Source organism: Callospermophilus lateralis, unplaced genomic scaffold, assembly GCF_048772815.1.
Source record: "Callospermophilus lateralis isolate mCalLat2 unplaced genomic scaffold, mCalLat2.hap1 Scaffold_66, whole genome shotgun sequence".
Lineage (NCBI taxonomy): Eukaryota > Metazoa > Chordata > Mammalia > Rodentia > Sciuridae > Callospermophilus > Callospermophilus lateralis.
This window is the reverse complement of record NW_027514882.1, coordinates 5643988-5664424: the sequence shown is the minus strand read 5'-3', so window position 1 is coordinate 5664424 and position 20437 is coordinate 5643988. Positions and strand designations below refer to the sequence as shown.

The 20437-nt window shown below is 40.7% G+C and overlaps 1 protein-coding gene across 1 annotated transcript in view; it reads right to left on the bottom strand.

Moving 5' to 3' along the window:
- LOC143389855 (alpha-1,6-mannosylglycoprotein 6-beta-N-acetylglucosaminyltransferase A-like) overlaps positions 1 to 17557 on the bottom strand; it is a 102079-nt gene extending 84522 nt beyond the window's left edge. Inside the window, exon 1 of the mRNA XM_076842622.2 lies at positions 17469 to 17557. Coding sequence (XP_076698737.1) covers positions 17469 to 17478 — 10 coding nt within the window. The 5' untranslated portion in view covers positions 17479 to 17557. The remainder of the gene's footprint in view (positions 1 to 17468) is intronic.
- Between the last annotated feature and the right edge of the window lie 2880 nt (positions 17558 to 20437).

Genomic DNA, 20437 nt, shown 5'->3' with positions numbered 1-20437 from the left:
ACACCTGGGTTCCATCCCCAGTACCAAAAAAAAAAAGAAAGAAAGAAAAAGGAAAGAAAAGTCCCTCTTGAAACAAAAGGACTGGTAAGAAGAATTTCTGGAACTTGGAGAATATTAACTAGACATGGCATCAAAAATGGAAGCTGTTTCTGATTCTGATTTTAGGGGCAGCTAGAGAAAAGGCAATATGATAGAAATAGCAACTCAGGATATCATGGAAAAACTTCTAGTACACTTTATAGGAAAATACAATGAAAATCATCATCCTCAGCATCTAAGCACCCCCTACTTATGACTAGGGGAAAGGCCTCACTAATAAAGTCTTCCACAGAAACTCTGGAGATTTCATTTATATGATGCTATTCCAGACCTGAACTACAACACTTACTGCTCCATTTTTTTTTTGTAGATGACAATAAGGTTATAACCCCTGGTTAAGTATTAACACACACACACACACACACACACACACACACACACACACACACACACAGAGAGAGAGAGAGAGAGAGAGAGAGAGAGAGAGAGAGAGAGTTTAAATCTGTTGATCTTCATGAGCCCATGTATTACATGCACTGTGAATGAGGCAGATGTCAACAAAAAGTCCACAGAGTGATTTGTGAAAAACAGAACTTTATAGAGGCACAAAGATCACATAGGACCTTAAAATTAGGAACACACCTAAGAATATTTGTAAGGATAGATTAGAGAAGCTAGAGTTCCCTTGAAGGATACACTAGTAAAACTTCCCACACCCCCAGGACAGGAGAAGCTGAGTGACAGGTCATCTGACAGATGAGAAGCTGGGTTCAGGAGCACAGAGCCAGCCCACAGGGCCACAGCAGCCCAGCTCAGAGGCCTCACCAGCCAGAGTTGGGGTTCACTCACCAACCCCACCAGCAGGCTTTTCTCGTGACTCCAGCATGCCAGGCTCTGTGCCAGGCAATGAGCTCTCAGTCTGTGCCTACTCGAGTTCCAAACTCTTCTCTGTGTATTTCTTGGGTTAGATGTGGGTTTTTTTTTTGGGGGGGGTGTTTTGTTTTGTTTTGTTGGAACAAGCCTAGTGGGGGGAAAAATTTGCCCTTGTGGGAGTTTTTGAATATCTGAATAACAAATAAGTCCTGGTGAACTTATGAAAAGTGACCGTATTTACCCAAGAGAATGACATTTGCACCTACAAAACAATGTACAGTGTAGACTGCCCACTTAACAATGGATGTCATCTTTACATCTAGCAAGCATAATGATTAAAAATAAAAGAGAAGTGGGAAGGATGTATCATTCTTAGGGGAGAGTAGAAAATTGCATTAAAGGGGGAAAGCAACAGAGAGGCCTGATACTGTGTTGCAGGGGTCTCACAGAGGACAGCAGAGACTTCATAGTGTACATTACTAGGAGAGGAGATAGAAAAAAGCTCCCCTTCCCCTACATGCCCCCCACATTTTGCTGCCTCTACCTCTACTAGCTCTAACAATTATAGTGGAGGAAGCTGGGTGTGGTGGCATGGCCTGCAATTCCAGTGACTGTGAGGCTGAAGTAGGAGGATCACAAGTTCAAGGCAAGCCTCTGCAATTTATGAGACCCTGTTTCAAAATTAAAAAAAAAACAAACAACAACAAAAAGACGTTGCTAAAGTGCACCTGGGTTCCATCCCCAGTACCTAAAGAAAAAAATATATATACAAAGAAGGAATGACAGAAATATATCAACCAGAAATACTAACAAAGGTACCAAAGGAAAACAGAAAGATGAAAGATGAGATTAACAGGGGCATCAGAAAGTGCTTCCCTAAAGAAGATGTGCAACATAAAGAATTGGTCATTTAGAAAACTCATTGCTATGAATACTAGTAAATTTAAAAAAAATTCAGAGTTGAAAATAACAAATTTCCTAAAAAAAAAAATCAGCTTCAAGGAGACTGATATAAAACCCTTATCCTTTAAATGTAGTTGCTTCATAGGGATGCATAGAAGTCATGTAAACAGGATTTGGCCCGGCTCGTGGCTGTGTCAATGCAGAGTCACATTTCCCAGGATGCTGTGGCACAGAACCACAGAATTTTGTGAGCCCAATCATCTTCTGGTCTTTGGACTTCAATTTCCCCAGGGAAAAATACTGCTTCACTAGAGGAAGGGAGGTTATTTCTAAGCTGAGATACAGGATCAAGGCTTTTCATTTCTAAACATATAAAAGTAAACATCCCAAAAGATAGCGATAATAAAGGGTTGGTTCTTAGGTATGCATTTCACGGTCTGCTAAAGGGAGTTTATACAAGAACAAAAGAATCTTGAATGTTTTCTCAATCTTTTTTAATTTTTTTTTAATTCATTGAGGGAATTTGTTTATTCTACACCCATTTTTGTCAGAGGTGTAGAATCAGACAACATCAGCACTGAACAGATCTCTGGAGTCCATTCAACCCCCTTACTTTCCAACCTTAGGCCCAAAGTGGTCATACAGGCTGACTCCGTGTATTCACATTTGCATTTGTCTTCATGACTGAACTTAACTCTTGGAGTAGGACCTAACCACAGAGCTTCTCAAGGAACTCCAAACCCCTTGAGCAGCTAAGTTCTATTCATTGAGCAGAAACATTCTGACGTCAGGAGCAGGTGAGAGAACTGATGCTGGATCCATTCCTAAGCACAAGAAGGGACTAGAAGGAAAGGAAATGGAGCCCACTGGTAGACCCAGCAGCAAAACTCCACCAAGTGGGTGATCTCAGGGATCAGAGGAACATCTTGCAGGGCCTCTGCACTCTTTCTAGGATTCCTCATACTGTGGGGTTGCCTTCACAGGCAACCTTTACTAGTTGGTCCAGGAACAGTTCTGACACCACTGCCACATCACTCTGTGCTCTTAAAGGTGAAAAATCAATGCCTAGAGGAGCAGGAACCCAATGACACATTGAGAGAATTAATTAATAAGAGTAAAACATAACATTCAGCCCAGACAGTATCCTTAAAATGTCAGACTGCTAGGGTGGAACACACCTGTAATCCCAGCAACTCACTTGTAAACCCAGCTATGTCAGGAACTGAGGCAAGAGGACTTCGAATACAAGGTCAGCTAGGGCAACTTAGCAAGATCCTGTCTCAAAACAAAATTTAAAAAGAGTATGTGTGGAAAGGGGAGTTTGGGCATGTAGCTCAGTGGTAGAGTGCCACATGCATAGCCTGTGGAAGGCCCTGGGTTCTATCCCTGGCAAAACAAGATGTCAAATTGCACAGGAAAAGCAACAAGAGAACATATCACTCAAAGGGACATAAATCACCTACGTACCCCCAGCCCAGGAGGGGGAGAACTGTGCCACTCCCATATTTGCTCCCCCACCATATTCCAAAGTGAAGCTGGATGTGAGTCCACTTGGGGACTCTAGGAAGACCCAAAAGTCCAGCACATTCTCTTCCCAGAACATCTCTATAAACAAAGCAGGCACACATTGATATCAATTGTTTCCAGGGGACCCAGGGTCAGGGCTGAAGCTCAGCATTGCCACTTCCAACTGCTGGTAAGCAAGTCTGTCAACCTCTCTGCAGGTCTGTGTCCTCAGCTAGACAGGAAGGGGGTCCAGAAGAACTCCACTGCTGCCCTTCCAAACCCCAAGTGTCTTAAGACTTCTTGGTTGGGATTATAAAGGAGGCCCTGCTATGTATATGATATCCTTGACAGCATTAGTAACTAGACATGGTCCATCTTGCATGGGTTCTGGGTTCAAATCCTCACACTGCCTCCTGAGGCTGTTCAAGACTTTGGCCAGATTTCATGATCCTGCATGTTACAGTCTTTCTATGTATAAAAACTAGGAGCAACAATGCCTCAGGGTTGTAATAAGGATTAAATGAGATAATACAAAGGAAGCATGGAGACTAATGTCAATTATGGAAGATAAATCTTTTTCATTGTTATCATTCTTATTTTCTTGATTACCTGTTCTTGACATTTTTCTACCAAGACATATAATCTTTGTGACAATCACCATTACAACATACTTCCATGGCAGGGACAGAGATGTAGAAAAGAACCAAAACTGTCAGAGTGGAAGACTTTTCTGTGTGAGATACTAATAAAAAGAATTTTATACCAGCATGACAGGACCCATAAGCAGTTCGTGTGCAGAAGTACAACACTAAGGAGCTCAGACAGGAGTAGGGGCTGGTACACCTCCAGGGCCAGCCGCAACCACAGAGGAAGCAAACAAGTGAGCTCTTGTTATTCTAGGGATAACACTGTAAGGCTGACTTCTTAAGTATATTGCAAACAGCAATACTGAACTCTTACTAGTAATGAAATATTTGGGCTACACCTCACCTCTGAACTCACAGACAATAGGGTAGAGGACTGTGAATACAAGATCAGCCAGGGCAACTTAGCAAGATTCTGTCTCAAAACAAAATTTAAAAGAATATGTATGAAAAGGGGATTTGGGGCATGTAGCTCAGTGGTAGAGTTTCTTATCCATCCTCAGCAGGGCCAAGGTCCAGCAGGCATTAACACGGGCCTGGCAGTGGAGGTGACAAAGGGATAGTGCTAATTTCCAAGGAGAACTGCTCCCTCCAAACCTGACTCAATAGCTTACACCCCTTGCCTCTCCAGACTTTCAAGGCTAGACAAAGAGCCCCAAGATGAAGGCCCCACTCTGATTCCAGAGGCTGTGTGTGTAGACAAGAGAGTCGAATCCTTCAACCCTTCTTATGCATGCATACAACATACAGAACAAAGTCAGAGAAAGGTCCATTTAATTCTGGCAATGGAAAAAATAAAATAGCCTAAATGGGCAAACACAGCTTAAGTCCCCACTCTCGGCTGAGAGCATGGTCGCAGTACTAAAGGCTCCTGGGACTCACCTTGGTGGCTTTCCAAGAGCTATTAGCTATTAGTTTGCATTAACACACTGAAAGAGAAGGTCAGATGAATTAAAAGTGAGAAGGTAATTCAGAGAAAGGACATCTTCATACTAAGCAACAGCAGAATGCATGACACATGGTAAAGACTGGATATATACTGAGTGCACTTACAGACAACATCAGGGTCATGCACGTATTTGTGTTAGTGATATGGACACAGGCTGTAAAGTGCATACAGGACAATAGCTTAGCTGAGAAACTTTATAAAACTTTAAGGGTCGAGAAGATTTTTACTGAATTTTCAACAGAAATTTCAAAGTAGAGCCATCTTCAGACTATTAGGAGTGACTCTATACTTCAAAGCAATTATTAACTTTAAAGGCAGCCTAATAAAACCTGCACTGACAAGTTCCTAATGCTCCACTGTCACCTACATGGCAATTCTGCCCCTACAAAATATAAAATCTTTACCTCCCTTTTTTTAAAGTACCTGTATTCTGGAACATACCTACTTTCCTTCAGTCATCACCTGTTCACCTGGCACCAGGATACATACTTCTACAAACTGACAGTCACCATAGCAACCCCCCAGAGACAAACCTGAAGGAACCACTTTCCTGAGACTCACTATAATAGCATCAACATAGACAGCCACCCCACCCAGCCCCGTCACCCCTCATAGAATCAGGAGGACAGGACAAACAGGAGGACAGGAGAGAAGAAAATGAATCCCTGGTGCTCTTTAAGCCTCTTGGAATCGGGTAAAACCCAATCAGGATAATCACAGAGTGAGAGAGGGTACACACATCCAAGCCCAGAGGGCTTGATGACTGATGACTATTCTTTGTGATTTTCCAGGCATCTTGGCAGGGAACACACGTGTTTCCTGACAAAACTTATTCCATTGTGACCCTGCAGTGACTTGGACCCCCAAACCTGTGGAACATAAGGAAAAGGTCAAATGTCAGTTGCTATCTGGGACAAATCCTGAGCAGCTATACTTCTCAGGAGAGGAGTCAACTCCCCACCCTCCCCACCCCCAGTTAGGGCCACAGGGGAGGGGGGGACTCCGGCATTTCAATGCCGTTGGAGACCAGATGAGCAGAAGACTGGTTGGTTATTTTTAAATTGAGAAAACTGAATGGGAAGGGAGAAAACCTGAATTCTTGTGATCTCTTAAGGCCCCTTCCAGCCTCCAGATTCTCCTAAGGAACACTGCATATGCACATACATATGCACACGCTTCTTTATAAAAATGTATACGGATGCGTGTGTGTGTGTGTGTGTGAATATATATATATATATATATATATAAATGAGTACAGTATTCACACTTCCAAACACAAAGTACTTGAAATGCACACTGCTGAGATCAAAAGGCTAGTGAGCTGCTTTGCAGCAGCTGGGACTGAAGCACACAGATACCACTGACAGATCTGGGCAGAGCCTAGCAGCTCTCCTGACATTGCAGTTCACCTTAAAACCAACTGACTGGTGGCCATTTGGGTAGCTGCAAACCCTGCAAAAGTCCATAGACGCTTTCTCCTAGTGATTCTAGTCACCAGTGTCCAAAAGTCAGAAGTTCAGGCTGGAAAAAAGGAAGGAGAGGAAAGAAAATGCCCAAGCCCTATCTCCAGACACCCAGCTCCACCACAAACAGTAGGCTGGCAGAGCAACTTCCTTCCTCTAGTTCAGTTCCTTAAAAGGGCAAAAAGGTCACTCTCTTCCCACCTTGATTTTCAGGGGTCCCCCTCAACACTTTGATCACAGGTACATTAAGTTGAAAACTGAAGAAAACTATAAAATCCTCTAAAAGGAGGAGTTTCACTCTGATCCTATACTGTCAAATAAATTTAAAGGTGTCCATCTCAGCCCTGAACAATCAGAACAAAAATAATTTATAGCAAAGGAGAAAGGAGTGAAAATCCCTTCAGATGAATGAACTGAGATGGTTTATCCCAGGTTGTTATTTTCTTGGATCAGGCAAGAGTTCTGATCCCACGTCAAGAATCAAAATGTGGGTGACAGAGGCCAATATCCGATAGGAGTAATAACCAACCAAGTCGCTCAGGTCCTGACAAAGAGCTGGGGAGCTTTGGGTTTAATTAACTTGTTCTCCACTTACAGACCATTAGAACAAGATCCTACTCTTAACCCTTTGTTGACAGATGTGCTGCCAGCCCACAGGAACAGTTTGCCTCCCCTCCAACTTCACAGCCCCAGTAATGCCCAACATTTCCTAACCGGGCCAGCAGGGCCGGGTGCAGACATTGGCGTCCTCCCAGTGTTGGGTCCTGGCAGGCAGAGCCAGAAGTAGTGAAGGCCTTAGACCTCCACTAGCGTCTCAGAAAACCATAGCATCACCTTGTCTGTGCCGCCCAGAGATGCTTGGCTATTCTTAACGCTGCTGGACAATGCAAGCGCCACCCCTTTGCTCTTCGACAGGGTGGCTAGGAAAGCGCGGCTTTGTGTGTGACAGCGAGTGTGCGTGCGCGAACGTCCCCAGGCTCACACACCCCCTTCCACCTAGCCTGCTTGCAGCTCCCAGTCTGTGCGCGCGAGGGGCGCACTGAGACAGGATCCACCTGGCAGACAGCCGCGCCACCAGGCCTCTGGCCACAAGGCCTCGGGAGTAGGCCATCTCCCCCCACCCCCGGGGATGGCGAGCTCCGACATGATCATCCGACCCAGCAGCTCTTACCTTCTTGTTGAGCAGGAGCAGCAGCAGAAGCCGGGATCACCTCCCGCCACCCTGCCCACAGGGCCCGAGGCGCAGCTGGGCTCGGGGTCGTGGCGCCCGGAGCCTGAGGCGTGGGTACCTGGGCTAGATCGCGCCCGGGGTGGCCACCGCCGCCGAGCTGCAGGGCCGCAGCTGAGCGGGCCGCGGCAGGGACGGTCTGCAAACTCCCAGCCCTGGCGGGGCCGCGCACAGCGCGTCCACACTAGGCCTACGCGCGGTAGAGACAGTCCTCTGGGTCCAGTGGACCAGGGCAAGGGAGTCTGCCCGCGATTTCTTCAAACCCTCTGCAACCCGACCTCTCCAACTTCTCTCTGCTTCTGAGCTCGTGGCTCGCGGAGGCAGGGATTCCGGCCAGGGACATTCGGCAACTCCCTGCCCTCCCCAGAGGAGCGCTCAGCCAATTCCAATTCGGAACGCCCCAGCTTTTCAGGGGTTGTCTGCAAACTCTCAATCTTGTTGAGGAGGACTTCCAGCCTCGCAATTCCGCCGCCCTAGGGGAGACAAGAGAGAGCTTGACCAATTGTAGTCATAAATAATGTTCTAGGGGCAGCGTGCAAATGCTGATATGACCATGTATCCTCCAGAGTGGTGCAGTCCAAGCCTGTAAGGACCTGTGGCCATCCAGCGGTGAAATCCAATGAGGATGAGATTATAGGTTCAACTGTCTAGTGGTGCAGGCAACTTTAATAAATGCCCTGAGGCTCAGTTACTTCCTTTGTAGAATGGTTTAAATGAGGCCATCAGAGTTGCTACCGCTTGGTTTTTGTGACCTTGTGCAAGCCACTTAACCATTTGGGATTCAGCTGCTTTATCTGTGAACATAATAAATACAGATTCATGAGGCTATTGTGAAGATGAAATAAATGTAAAGTATTTAGTAATACCTGGCATATAGTAGGCACCTAGATAATGAGTTTGGTTCCTCTTTCTCTGCCCTGCTTCCTGCCCCTGATTTTAGGAACACTCTGGACATATACCCAACCATTATACTGTTGTAAATTCAAAAAGAAATGAAACACATCCCATGCCCTGAAGGGACCACAAAGAACACTGACGGGCATGAAATGTTAATTCTGAACCTCCAGAGAGAATGCCTTACATTCACTAAGCATTACAGATCCATATTAAGTCATATCTGTAATGGAGAAAGAGTGGGCTGGTGGATTACCAAGGGGTGAAAATGACAAGGTCTGTAATCCCAGCATGTTCCAGGTTTTTTAACACTACTTCAGGTTACAGTGAATGAGTTTATGTTAAATTCCTCTGACCTTCCCTGCAGGATTTCTCCATCCCATTTCCCTGTCCTCCTTGGGTGTCTTCATTCTTGGACTAAGATCACCCCATCCTGCTGCTCAGGGTTTTCAGCAGAAGCATTTAGAGAGAGAGGATTGTAGAAAGTTTAAACTCTAGAAACAATTCAATTCATCTTCATATTGTAAGTAATTTCTCAGGACCACACACCCAGTTAGGGAGGTCTCCTGACTCCAGGACCTTAACACACCCTGTGGCCTCTCTTGCACAGAGAGTTTGAGGCACCAGGTCAGTTTTCCCTATAACTTGAACCTGGAAGAAATAAGTGGAATTTTTCCCCATCAGATGAGCCACAAAATATCAGCCACTTGGGTCCTCAGCTGTCAGGAATTGTCCAGGTAGTTCTCAAGGACCACAAGGAAATCTGCATGGACAAGACAATTCCTATTCATAAGAAAAAGACCTTTTGTTGAAATCCCAGGAATCCCAAGGCACATATTTCCCTTAGTCCCTTGGAAGAAAATAATGTCACAAGCTTGCTTCAGGCACCAGGAGGGAAATAAAAGAATGGTGACATCTGGTGGCTAGGCCTTTCTGTGATGAATATGGATAGTACAGATTCTAATCATTACAGATTCGCTTGGAAGCCAAGTTCCCACAGGTGGTTAATTGTACCACCTGGTTGCTAAAGATTTCTAAAATACATTAATCATTTAAACTTTATGGTTATTACAGATGGTTTTCTCAGAAAGTTTTTTTTTACAAAAAGTATATGTATACGTAGAGAGAGAACAAAACAGTGTAAATCCATATTTGTATATGTATGTGAATTTTCTATATTTGTATTATATAGTCTACTTATTTATATAAATAATATACTTGCAACACCTTTGAAGAAATTAATACTTTCTCAATTGTTTTTCCCCACAGAGTTAGTATTGCAATTTGTTATACTAATAACTGCCAAAGGACACTGCTCATAGATATAAAGATGCTCACTAGGATGGAGTTATCTGTTTCATCGTGTCCTTTCAAGAGAGGGTTCGTTACAAACTTAGGAAGAAAATAACACAGTGGACTTTCAATAGTGAAAATCTTGACAAGTGATGGTCAAGGTCATACCTGGTGAACAGGTATCTCTTTCTAACAGTATACCACTTATGAGCAACAAGTGTTAGGTTAAAAGAAGAGAGATGTTAGGAATTATTTCACAACAATACCACAGTATCTTTTGGTATTGCTAAATCTTCTCTGTGTTGCTCCATGCCTTCCCATATACTTGTCACAGGTACTCTATGTTAGAAAATTGCCCAATTATAATCATAAAAAACATCTCTGTCCATACAATCAAGTCCATTGTTTTTCAGCATCTCTATTTAAGTTACATTTATCCTCATAATAATTTACGAGCAGATTTTATGATACACATTTGATACAAACAGCATACTAGACTTTAAAAGATAAATAATATATTCATCAATAGACACAATTGATAAAGATCAGAGCGAGAATTGAAACCAAAGTTTGTATGTCTCTAAAGTCCAGAATCTTTTACACCATACTGCCCACATTAGACAACATGTAAGAAATGAAAATTAGGGTGTAAACTACTCTAAAGTAGTTTTTCTAAAGCACATTTCTTGGTCTATTCAAATTGTATGAAAATTATAAGCAACAATTATGTTTGTAAATCTTAAAAATCTGGGTCCCATGTAACTCAGTCTTGGAACAGCTCTCTTTGAAATAAACAAATGATATGTTTTTCCTGCCTAGGACTTTGACTATCTTTAATGGCTGGAGGAATTATCTGTTACATAATCCTAGTAGAAGGTGAAGCTTCTGACCAAGTTTTTAGGGCACCATTGCTAGCAGCAGTACCCAGAGACTGATCCATAGCATGAGGATGTAGACTGCGATGTCTGGCACTTAGTGGTGAAGGTGACAGCACCTTCACCTTACCAGTTCTATGACACAGTTTTAGGAGTTGTTTCTAGATGCATGCCTCTGAGCCTTACTCTCCATTTTTCCTTAAATAAATTCCTTGTCTCCTAATAACAATCAGAGTGTTTCAGTTGTTAGTACTGAAGTAACCAGAGGGATGCAGACATTAGAATCAAGAGGCACAGGACTTGGTGGGGGGTGGGGGGTCAAGGATGGGTTATCTAGTCTCATTAAGGCCTGCTAAGGCTGAAAACCCAGTGGGGAATGATATTGGCCAAATTATATTTCTTTATTGTGTGTATGTACAAATATGTAACAACAAAACCCATCACCATGTATGATTATAATGCACCAATTTAAAAAATGGGAAAATAATAATAATAAAGAAAACCCAGTGGGTTTAAAAGCTTTTGATGCAGGCAGCTGTGGCATATAGTGGCAACAATTTATTAAATTCAGCTCTGGAGATGTGGTGCAAGGCTCTGGGTTAAATCCCCAGGGTTCAATCCCCAGCATCAACACACACACACACACACACACACACACAAACACAGAGTTCATTAAAATGTCAACTGTAGTTACCCAAAATAAAGTACTTGTTGAAATCAAGTTTTAGAGAAACCAAGTGGCAGCTAAGGAATGTAAGGACTGGGAAAGAAAGGTGTTTGTTTTTTATGCAGTTGGACAACTTAAAGAAAGAATAATAAGCTCAAAGTCCTGAATTTTCAGGTCAAAGTACATATAGAGTAGAGATATGTCTATGACTTCTGAAACAGACAAACCAAAAACTAACAACAATAAACAATAAAACTTATTTTTAGCAACTAGAGGCCAAGACAGGTAAAAAAGAAATAGATACCATGGGTTACTAAATTACAATTTTCTTGAATTCACAGTCACTCTCAAATTTGAAACCAAAGACACCAATTAGAACAGAGTAGAACTGAGGACAGACTGGAGACACATAGGAGAATTCAGATGACTGGGTGTATTCCATACCCCTCAAATTCTACATTGGCTTCCCTTACCAAATGAAGGCAATAATGAGGTCCTTGCTGTGTTGATTGAGGTCCTATAACGAGCAGGCAGAGGGTGTGGTCTTGAAACCTCAGATCCCAGCATGCTCCAAGAGGTCAATTGAAAAGGTAAACTAGAAAGGGAAAAACTTATTCATCCATGAGTTGTGAGATCCTGCTAATTTGTAAAAGCACCAATCTGAGGGATACACATGGACACTGATTCTGAGAATACTAGACCAAGGAAGAAGAACACAGCATTAGATCAGGCTGAAATGATTGATGTGGAGGAGTTGCCAGATTCTAGACTCACTGAGCAGTTGGGAGTAGTGTTCATCATCTGCTCAGTTGCTAGGTATTATCCTAGTTAAGCTGTGGTGTCCTGATCGTGCCTGACCCTGCTGTCCAGAGTCCCTGCTGAATATATTGCCTGAGATAATGTATTCTTTTAAAAAAATGTGTTGGATCATATATCCATTGTAATTAGGGCAAAGGAAGAGTCAGAAGAAAGTCAGATGAAAAGCATGTGAAGAATATTATGAAAACATTAACCACTCTGTTAAATCCTAATTTTCTCAAACATTCTTTCCTGTATGCTTCTATTTTACCTACTTATTTGAATCTTTTATCTGTCACTATCAGATATGGTCTCCTTGAGGGTAAGGACCATTATTTACCTTTTCATCTCCAGAGATAGTACCTGATATATTCAGAGTTCAGTGTGTATTTGCTAAGTAAATGAATGAATAAATTGAATAAATATAGTATACATTTACATATGAAGCTAAGCATCTTGAACTCTGTAATTACTTTTTACATACATCATTGTAGCCTAATCTAAACTGAAAATAAGAATCACCAAGGGAATTTTATTAAGAATCCAGCTTCCTAGGAATCTCTCTTGATGAGTTTTGGGTTTTAACTGGAACCCTGTTGAGATTAATAAAATTTATTAAAAGTGCCTCAGGGAGTCATAAGACCAGTTAGTTGGAATGATATAGATGATTCCATATTTAAGTTGTATATTTAGAAAGCAGGTAGGTCTCAAGAAAATCTAACAATTGTGTTTTCTTGAGGTGAGTTTTTCTGCTTCCTAATTGGTCTGTCACTACAAAAGTAAACTACACTCCCTTCTTTAACTTCAGTGTAGAAAGATTATGATTTAAGAAAATAAATTTTATGATGGAAAAGATGAAGCATTCAATAGCATTCTTCTGCAGGGTGGCCTATAAGGCACTGGCTTTTGAGAACAGAATACATAAGAACATGGTCATACAAATGTGAGTCTTCAAACAGGGTTACATAGAGAGTGGGTGGAGGAGTAGAAGTTCTAATAATTGTACATTATGAACAGGTATTTTATGAGGATTTTGTATACACACTTTCTCCATGAGTTTGCACAATCAACCTAGTAGTTGGGCATTATCTCCATTTACACTGAAGAATCATGATATACAACGGTCACTCACTCCATGGGGAGACTAAGCTAGATCTCTGAGTGCTATCTTGCTATCTTTTTTTTCCCCCAACCTACTACAACCATGATTTTAAAATGACTGTGGATCTTTGGAAAGCAAGATTCACAGTTTCCTAATATATCAAATGCACACTGGAATTTTGTAGCTGTATTTTATATAGTCATTTCTATTGGGGAATAAAAAAAGAAGAAGGTGTGAGGGAGACAGTGAGAAACTTATAAAACTTAGTGCAATAAGCTATCTTAACTTCTCCTACCTCCTGCATATCTCCTATTTTAAACATTTTTTCTTGCACATAGATTCTCTTACCTCCTTGAATAGGTTAATTGTTTGAACTTCCTTACGACACTCTAAATTAGATTTTTGGTGATCTTATTTCTTATTTAAGCAAGGGTCAAGCCTATCCCTACTCCTGCTCAAATCCAGCACCATTGTTTTATGCTGAGTGCCTGGAATGCATTATAAACAGTGAGTATGATAAAAAGAGGTTGAGAAGAATGTAAGAAATGATGGTGTTAGGTAAGAGTTCAGAAATGCCAAGCTGGTGGAGGCAGGGTGTAAGAAGATGCGAGGACAAGACAGGCAAACAAGTCATCATGTCCCTGTTAAGATTAGTCACATTCCCATGACAACTCCCACCATTGAGGGCTATCACCATGACAACTCCTGCCATAGTTTCTATACTTTAAAATGGCCAATGGGGGTAAAGTGAGCTGCATTCTAAAGTAACCAATAAGGGAAAATGGACAATATTCTATTCAGGTATCATGAGGTAACCAATGAGAGCAAATGGGATACAGTCGTCAATCCAGTCCACATAGGGAAGAAAAGGCTTCACAGCTCAGTATATAAGATAATTCCCAGACACTGGGGTCTTGAGCCTCTCTTGCTTGGTCCGCTGCACTCTACTTTATGAAATGCTACTTCTAACTTCAACTTTATTTAATTTGTACCTTGTCTGTTACTTCTTTGGGTCTTGCTCAATTCTTTGTTCAGGACAAAAAGAACCTGAATCCCAACTGGACACCCTGATGATAAAAGTGCCACTTCTCAAAGTATCTATTCTAACCAATATTCTCATGCTAAAAAAAGGTTTTTAAATCCATTTCTTTCATGCTTTCTGCAAATCATGTGTTGTTATTTGCAGCATTTAATGAAAAATGTGACTTGGATTTGTTTAACCAACTATTTTTTTAAGTTGAATTTCAAACTACAAAGGTAGAATCTAAGGTTAATATATCAAGCCAGTGCTATCGCTGAATCCCCTTTATGCCTATAGACAATCCATATCCTTTATATGACCCTTGCAGAGAGTGGATACACAGCCAACTATTTTATTAAATCCTCTGTCGTGACCAAGAGTGAAGTCACTAACAAGGAAAGGAAAACAAGGCATGAGAGAAGAGCAATTGCACCCCATGTCAAGACATTCAGTAGGTGGATCAATACCATCTTCAAAAGCACCCACAAAAACAAAAATAATATTCTAACTTCATCCAAAATCTCCAGTCACCTCCGGCTAACAAAAGACCATATTCTACTACCCACAGCAGTAACTTTATGTTCCCTGCCGCTGTGGAAAATGTTTTATTGGACAAATGGGTCACACTGTGGCTATTGGATTAAGTAGTAGCTGCAGAATCCCAGGCCATCACACACAGGCAACTCTCCTGTTGGTATGCCTAGATAAGGTCTTATTCAATTTATGTCTTCTAATAATTTTTGAAAGTCATTCAGTGATTTGAGTTGATCTACTTGTATTTGAATTTTTGGTGAATGCACCATGGTTGAAGATAATAGAACTCCTAAATAATTAATTGGAAAATTTAATTGTACTTTATCTATTGCTATCTCTAGATTATAATTTTTTACTAAATTTGTAAGTGTGGCATAATATTCTAGCAACGTGTTTCTAAGTTTATGTGCTAATAATAAATCATCCATATAGTGAAATATTTCTAAGTGGCTGGATTGCTTTGTTAACAAAAATTTGACACATAGTTAGGCTGTTAGCCATCCCTTGAGGGAGTACTTTCCATTCATATCTCAAATAGGAACTTCATGATTTAGTGCAGGGATAGTAAATGCAAAATGTGGACTATCCTCAGGATGAATTGGAATTGAAAAAAAAACAATCTTTAATATCTATAGCTAAAACATACTAGGTTTTTGGCAAAGCAGACTATTGGGGAATCCCTGATTGAGCAGGTCCCATAATAAGCATCTCATTATTAATGGCTCTTAAATCTTGCAATAATCTCCATTTACCAGATTTCTTTTTAATGACAAAAATAGGAGTATTATAGGGAGATATGGAAGGTTGTATATGTCCCTCCGTTAATTGTTGTTTGACCAGGTCATGGGCTGCTTGTATCTTTTCTTTACTCAGGGGCCACTGAGAAACCTATACTGGTCTTTCTGATTTCCAAGTAATTTTTATTGTCTCAGTGACCCCTTCTGAAAACCCAATCCATGTCTATTTATTTCTTGATCTATTTGAATTGGTGCTGCTATACCTTGTTCTTGTTCTCCTAATCTTTTTTCTTTCCTAAAATCTTGTCTAGCCCTAATAGTGGGCGCATTTGGATTGCTATTATTTGTTAATTGCAAACCTAATTGATCTAGGATATCTCGTCCCCATAAATTTATAGGAAGATGATCCAATAAATATGGCTGTATAGTTCCTTCACATCCTTCAGGATCCTTCCAATCTAACACCATTGCGTTTCTATGGGGATTAGTTGCCACTCCTAAGCCTCAAAGTGTTTGACTGGCTTGTTGTAATGGTCAATGTTTTGACCATTCTTGATGAGATATGATGCTAAGGTCTGCATGTGACCAGTAGCCCATTAAATTCATATCCTTGAATATTTAGTTTTAGCATTGGGCGAGAATCTAAATTTAAAGACAGCAGAGACCAATCTACAACTGTGGAGCCTAATCCCCTGGAACCTCTTTCTATTGTACTACTGGAAAATTTATCATGTAGGCTGGGTATTATTAATAACTGTGCTATTCTGTCTCCTGGTGAAATTACTGATATACCCTTTGGAGAACTAGCTATAATTTTTATTTCACCTTCATAATCGGGATCAATTACCCCAGGACTTATCATAAGTCCTTTTGTAGTAGAAGAACTGTGTCCCAAAAATAAGCCTACTGTTCCTTGGGGAAGAGGTCCTTTTACTCCTGTGAGAATTATTTGAACTCGCATCTCTGGTGTTAGTACTGTGCTGGTGGAGGTGCAGATGTCCAACCCTGTGCTCCCTCTGGTTCGTCTGATGAGAGATCTGATGGATAATGTGTCCTTGGCACTACCCTGGTGGTGTTGCTGGGTTCCTCCATGGTGTTTCTGAGTTCCGCCAGTGACCCATATATTTGAGGTTGTGGGCTATGTACTTTATAAAGAAAAGAGGTTTATATATTACAGTTTGGGAAGCTGAAAAAATAAAAATTAGATATTCTTATTAATTCAGCCTCTGATGAGGGTTCCTTCTTTGGCTATATAACATCATGGCAGATCGCATTGTTGCAGGAATACAAGCAAAAAGGAGAGATCACATGATGAGCTAGGAAGCCAGAGACTGTGGAGAAGTCTTACTCTTTCATAATGACTCTCAAGATGCAAGAACTAACCAGAGTCTCTTCTAAGGGCAGCATCTTCAGGTCTCCCTTTCTGAGGGCAGTGTCCTCAGTGACCTACCACTAGCTCCATCTCTTCAAGGTTTCACCATACCCCATATCACCACACTCAGGAGCAAGCTTCCAACACAGGAACCCTGGGTGGACAAACCACACCTAAACTAAGCACTTGATAACTGAAGCTTTACACTCAATGCACAAAACTCTCACAGTGGGGAGAAAAATCTGGAACTCCTGCAGAAGCCCAGCAGATTGGAGAGGAATCAACATCCTATAAGCATCCAGAAAGTACAAAGGGAAAGAATTAAGCTTTAAGATGATAATAGTAGTTCTCAATTAATTTATTTGGCAATGATAACCAAACACCTTGCTGGCTTAACTTTTACAGAGGAGCAGGGGAGGTTGGCTGCCTGTACATGGTTCCAGAAAAAGGAAAACATTAATGATAAAGAGGGAGAGCAACCAAACACATCAGAAATGAGTGCTTTTCTTTTTTAAGATCATCTTTTAGCTTTGATATCAGTGAACCCTAAACAATGATCCAAGACATTACCTCTGTTCATCCTGATAAGAGCTGGCAAGAGTCATGGAGACCACTTGAAGCCCTCTGCCTTCATGTTCCACTCTGAACCAGGTTGCTGACATGGAGATCTGCAAATGGATACAGGTCCTAAATGGCAGGCATCAAGCAGGGTGCCAGGACACAGAATTGAACCCTTCCCTCCAGGAGGCTACTGGAAGTGATGAAATGCAATTGATGACTTACACCCAATGGGACACTGCTTCACAGAATGCCATAGAGATCAGGAACATATCCAGTCATACTATCTAGACCCTCCCTGCATGTCCAGGTAATGCAGTATACTGGTCACAACCAGAGACTGTGTCACAAGACTGCAGTTCAAATCTTAGCTCTGCCATTTACCATCTGGGTGATCTGGGCGGCTCCTCAATCTCTCCACATCTCAGTTCCTCATCTGTAAGAACTGGGGAGTGATGATGTCTACCCTCTGAGATTATAGTGGGAAGTAAAAGAATCTGTACATACAAAAGTAGCTCATATTGTGCCCTGGATATGTGACCACGTTCATCAATCTAACCCAATTAGCCCAATGTACAAAAGCACATTCATCTTTGCCCCATTTATCCTATCTCCAGCCAAAAGAAACGTTATGAAAATGAACTTTTCCCTCAAAACTTTTCTGCCAACTGAGTGAAACTAACCTTTAACTTCCACCTCCCAAGGGATGGCTGGTCTGAGATCTTTTCACCACTATGTGGATTTCTATTCACAGAAATTCCTTACAACCTCTTAGGGAGGTGTGATCCCAGCTAGAAGCCTCATGATCCTGATAATAAAATTAAAAGGTCATAACTCTGGACAGCTCTGGTGGGGAACAACCAGCTGCTTTTGGGGTTGAAGCAGCCACTGTCCACAGGAAAACAGCTGCCCCACGTCTACCTGCACCCAAAAGTCCTACCTAGCACACCGCCCAACAATTCCCTGTAAATCTGTCTGACCATGCAGAGAAGAAGTGTAAAAGGGAATGTCAGCACAAATGAAGAGTCAGTCACAACAAGGCACTTGGGGAAATAGATATCAATAAAGATGTTAGGAGATCAGGCAAAGTACAAAATGAGTGATAAGATCAGGGATAATTTAACAGGGGGGTAGTTGAATGCACTATCCTTGAAAGAATCAAGTGTATACTCACCATAAGAGTGAAATTTGAAAACAATAGGCAATGCAGACATAGATGATTTTAGTAATCATGCTCTCTTTAAAATGAGGCTTTGGGAGAAGAATTAGAAAAATGTGAGTTTTGCATTTTGTGTCCAGAACATGAGGTGATGAAAGGAATATATGCAGCAGGTGACATGCGTATTTCTTCCACCATTTCTGGGAGCATGTTTTGAAACCCTATCATTTAGAGTTTGGGGATAAAAATAGGTGTACCCTGGGTTTATGTATATAGATATGATGAATAAATAGACCACATGGTGAATAAAAAATATAACAGGTTACTATTTTAAATAATGGATTCAATTGATATTTTAAAAAATACATAAAATCTAGTATTCGCATACAAACATTCAATCCAAGTAGTTATACATGTAGTGGTAATATTAGGGTTACTAATTATAACAAACTGTGTTTGAGTTTTGCTTTGAAAATGATGAAGGAATTCAAAAGTTATGTGAAATAAAAGAAATCTCATGAAAAAGCAAGTAAAGCAACATGGAGAAATACATGGGATCTGATACAGGGAGTGAATGAAAGTGAATCATATGCATATCAATTTGTAAATTGTGGATGAAATGATACATCCTATGATGTATATATACTGAAGAAATAAGAATACAACAATTTTGAATAAAAATTTAATTCAAAATACACATCATGTCCCATATGAATATACTTTCATTGATGTTAAACTGGGTCACTTACTGTAGAAATATTAGGGTTAGCACTCAATATTCACTGAAGTTCATCTTGAGTATTCCAAAATGAATTTGTATGTCAAGAAAATGAATATTTCGGAAAAATATCTCCTGAAAAGTTGATTATAAATCCACACAGATGGACATGAAAGAATCAAGGTAGTATAAGTATATGACACAAATAGTTCATGTTTGCAAATTCATAATATATATATATATATATATATATATATATATATATATATATATATATATATTTAATACATTAAAATGAAATAGTATGTACGCCAATCGAAATTCATAAGGGGATATATATCCTTCACATATGTACCCAAAATATTCATTTCCCTCTACATTGTTTCATATCTAAATTTTTTGAAGTATGAAGCTCACCACAGCTTGACTTTTCAGTTACCTCAGTGTATTGGGGGGCAGTGATCTCTTCATGAAATTCGTAGTTACCAAAGTGAGAGTACTCTCAAGAATATACCTGTGATGGCAGTAGAATTATATATATATATATATGTATATAAAAACATACATTGTGACCAAGGCGACAGAGACAGGGAGTCAGGAAGTTACATATTTGTTAATTTTGAAGATTCATGGAGAAGTAAAATGAGAAAAATGTGTCACAGGTTTTATAATATGTATCTTTGATGAAGCAAAGGCAAGTCCAAGTATACACCATGCGTCCTATCAAATGCCTCTACTTCTATTCCTTTAGGATTATTTTTATCGATGTTAGGATAAGTAGTCAGAGCCTAGAAGGTTATGGGTTAGTGTCAGAGATTCAATATTTCAAATGGCAAAATCAAAAATGAGTCTAATACATATGGGAACACGTGGCACATAAAAATCTTCCACTATCATCCACCACAATGCCTGCACATTACTATCACCCCAAAGAAGACAAAATGAGAGGAGAAGAGGAAAAAAACCTGTGAATACATATCTGAAATTGGAAATTCTGAGGAGCTCATAAACTTGGGTGTGGCAGAAGAGATCCCAAAAGTAGAGGACAGGGTAAACATTCCACAAACATGGAACTTTGCTGGCCTAATGACTTCTTGACTATCT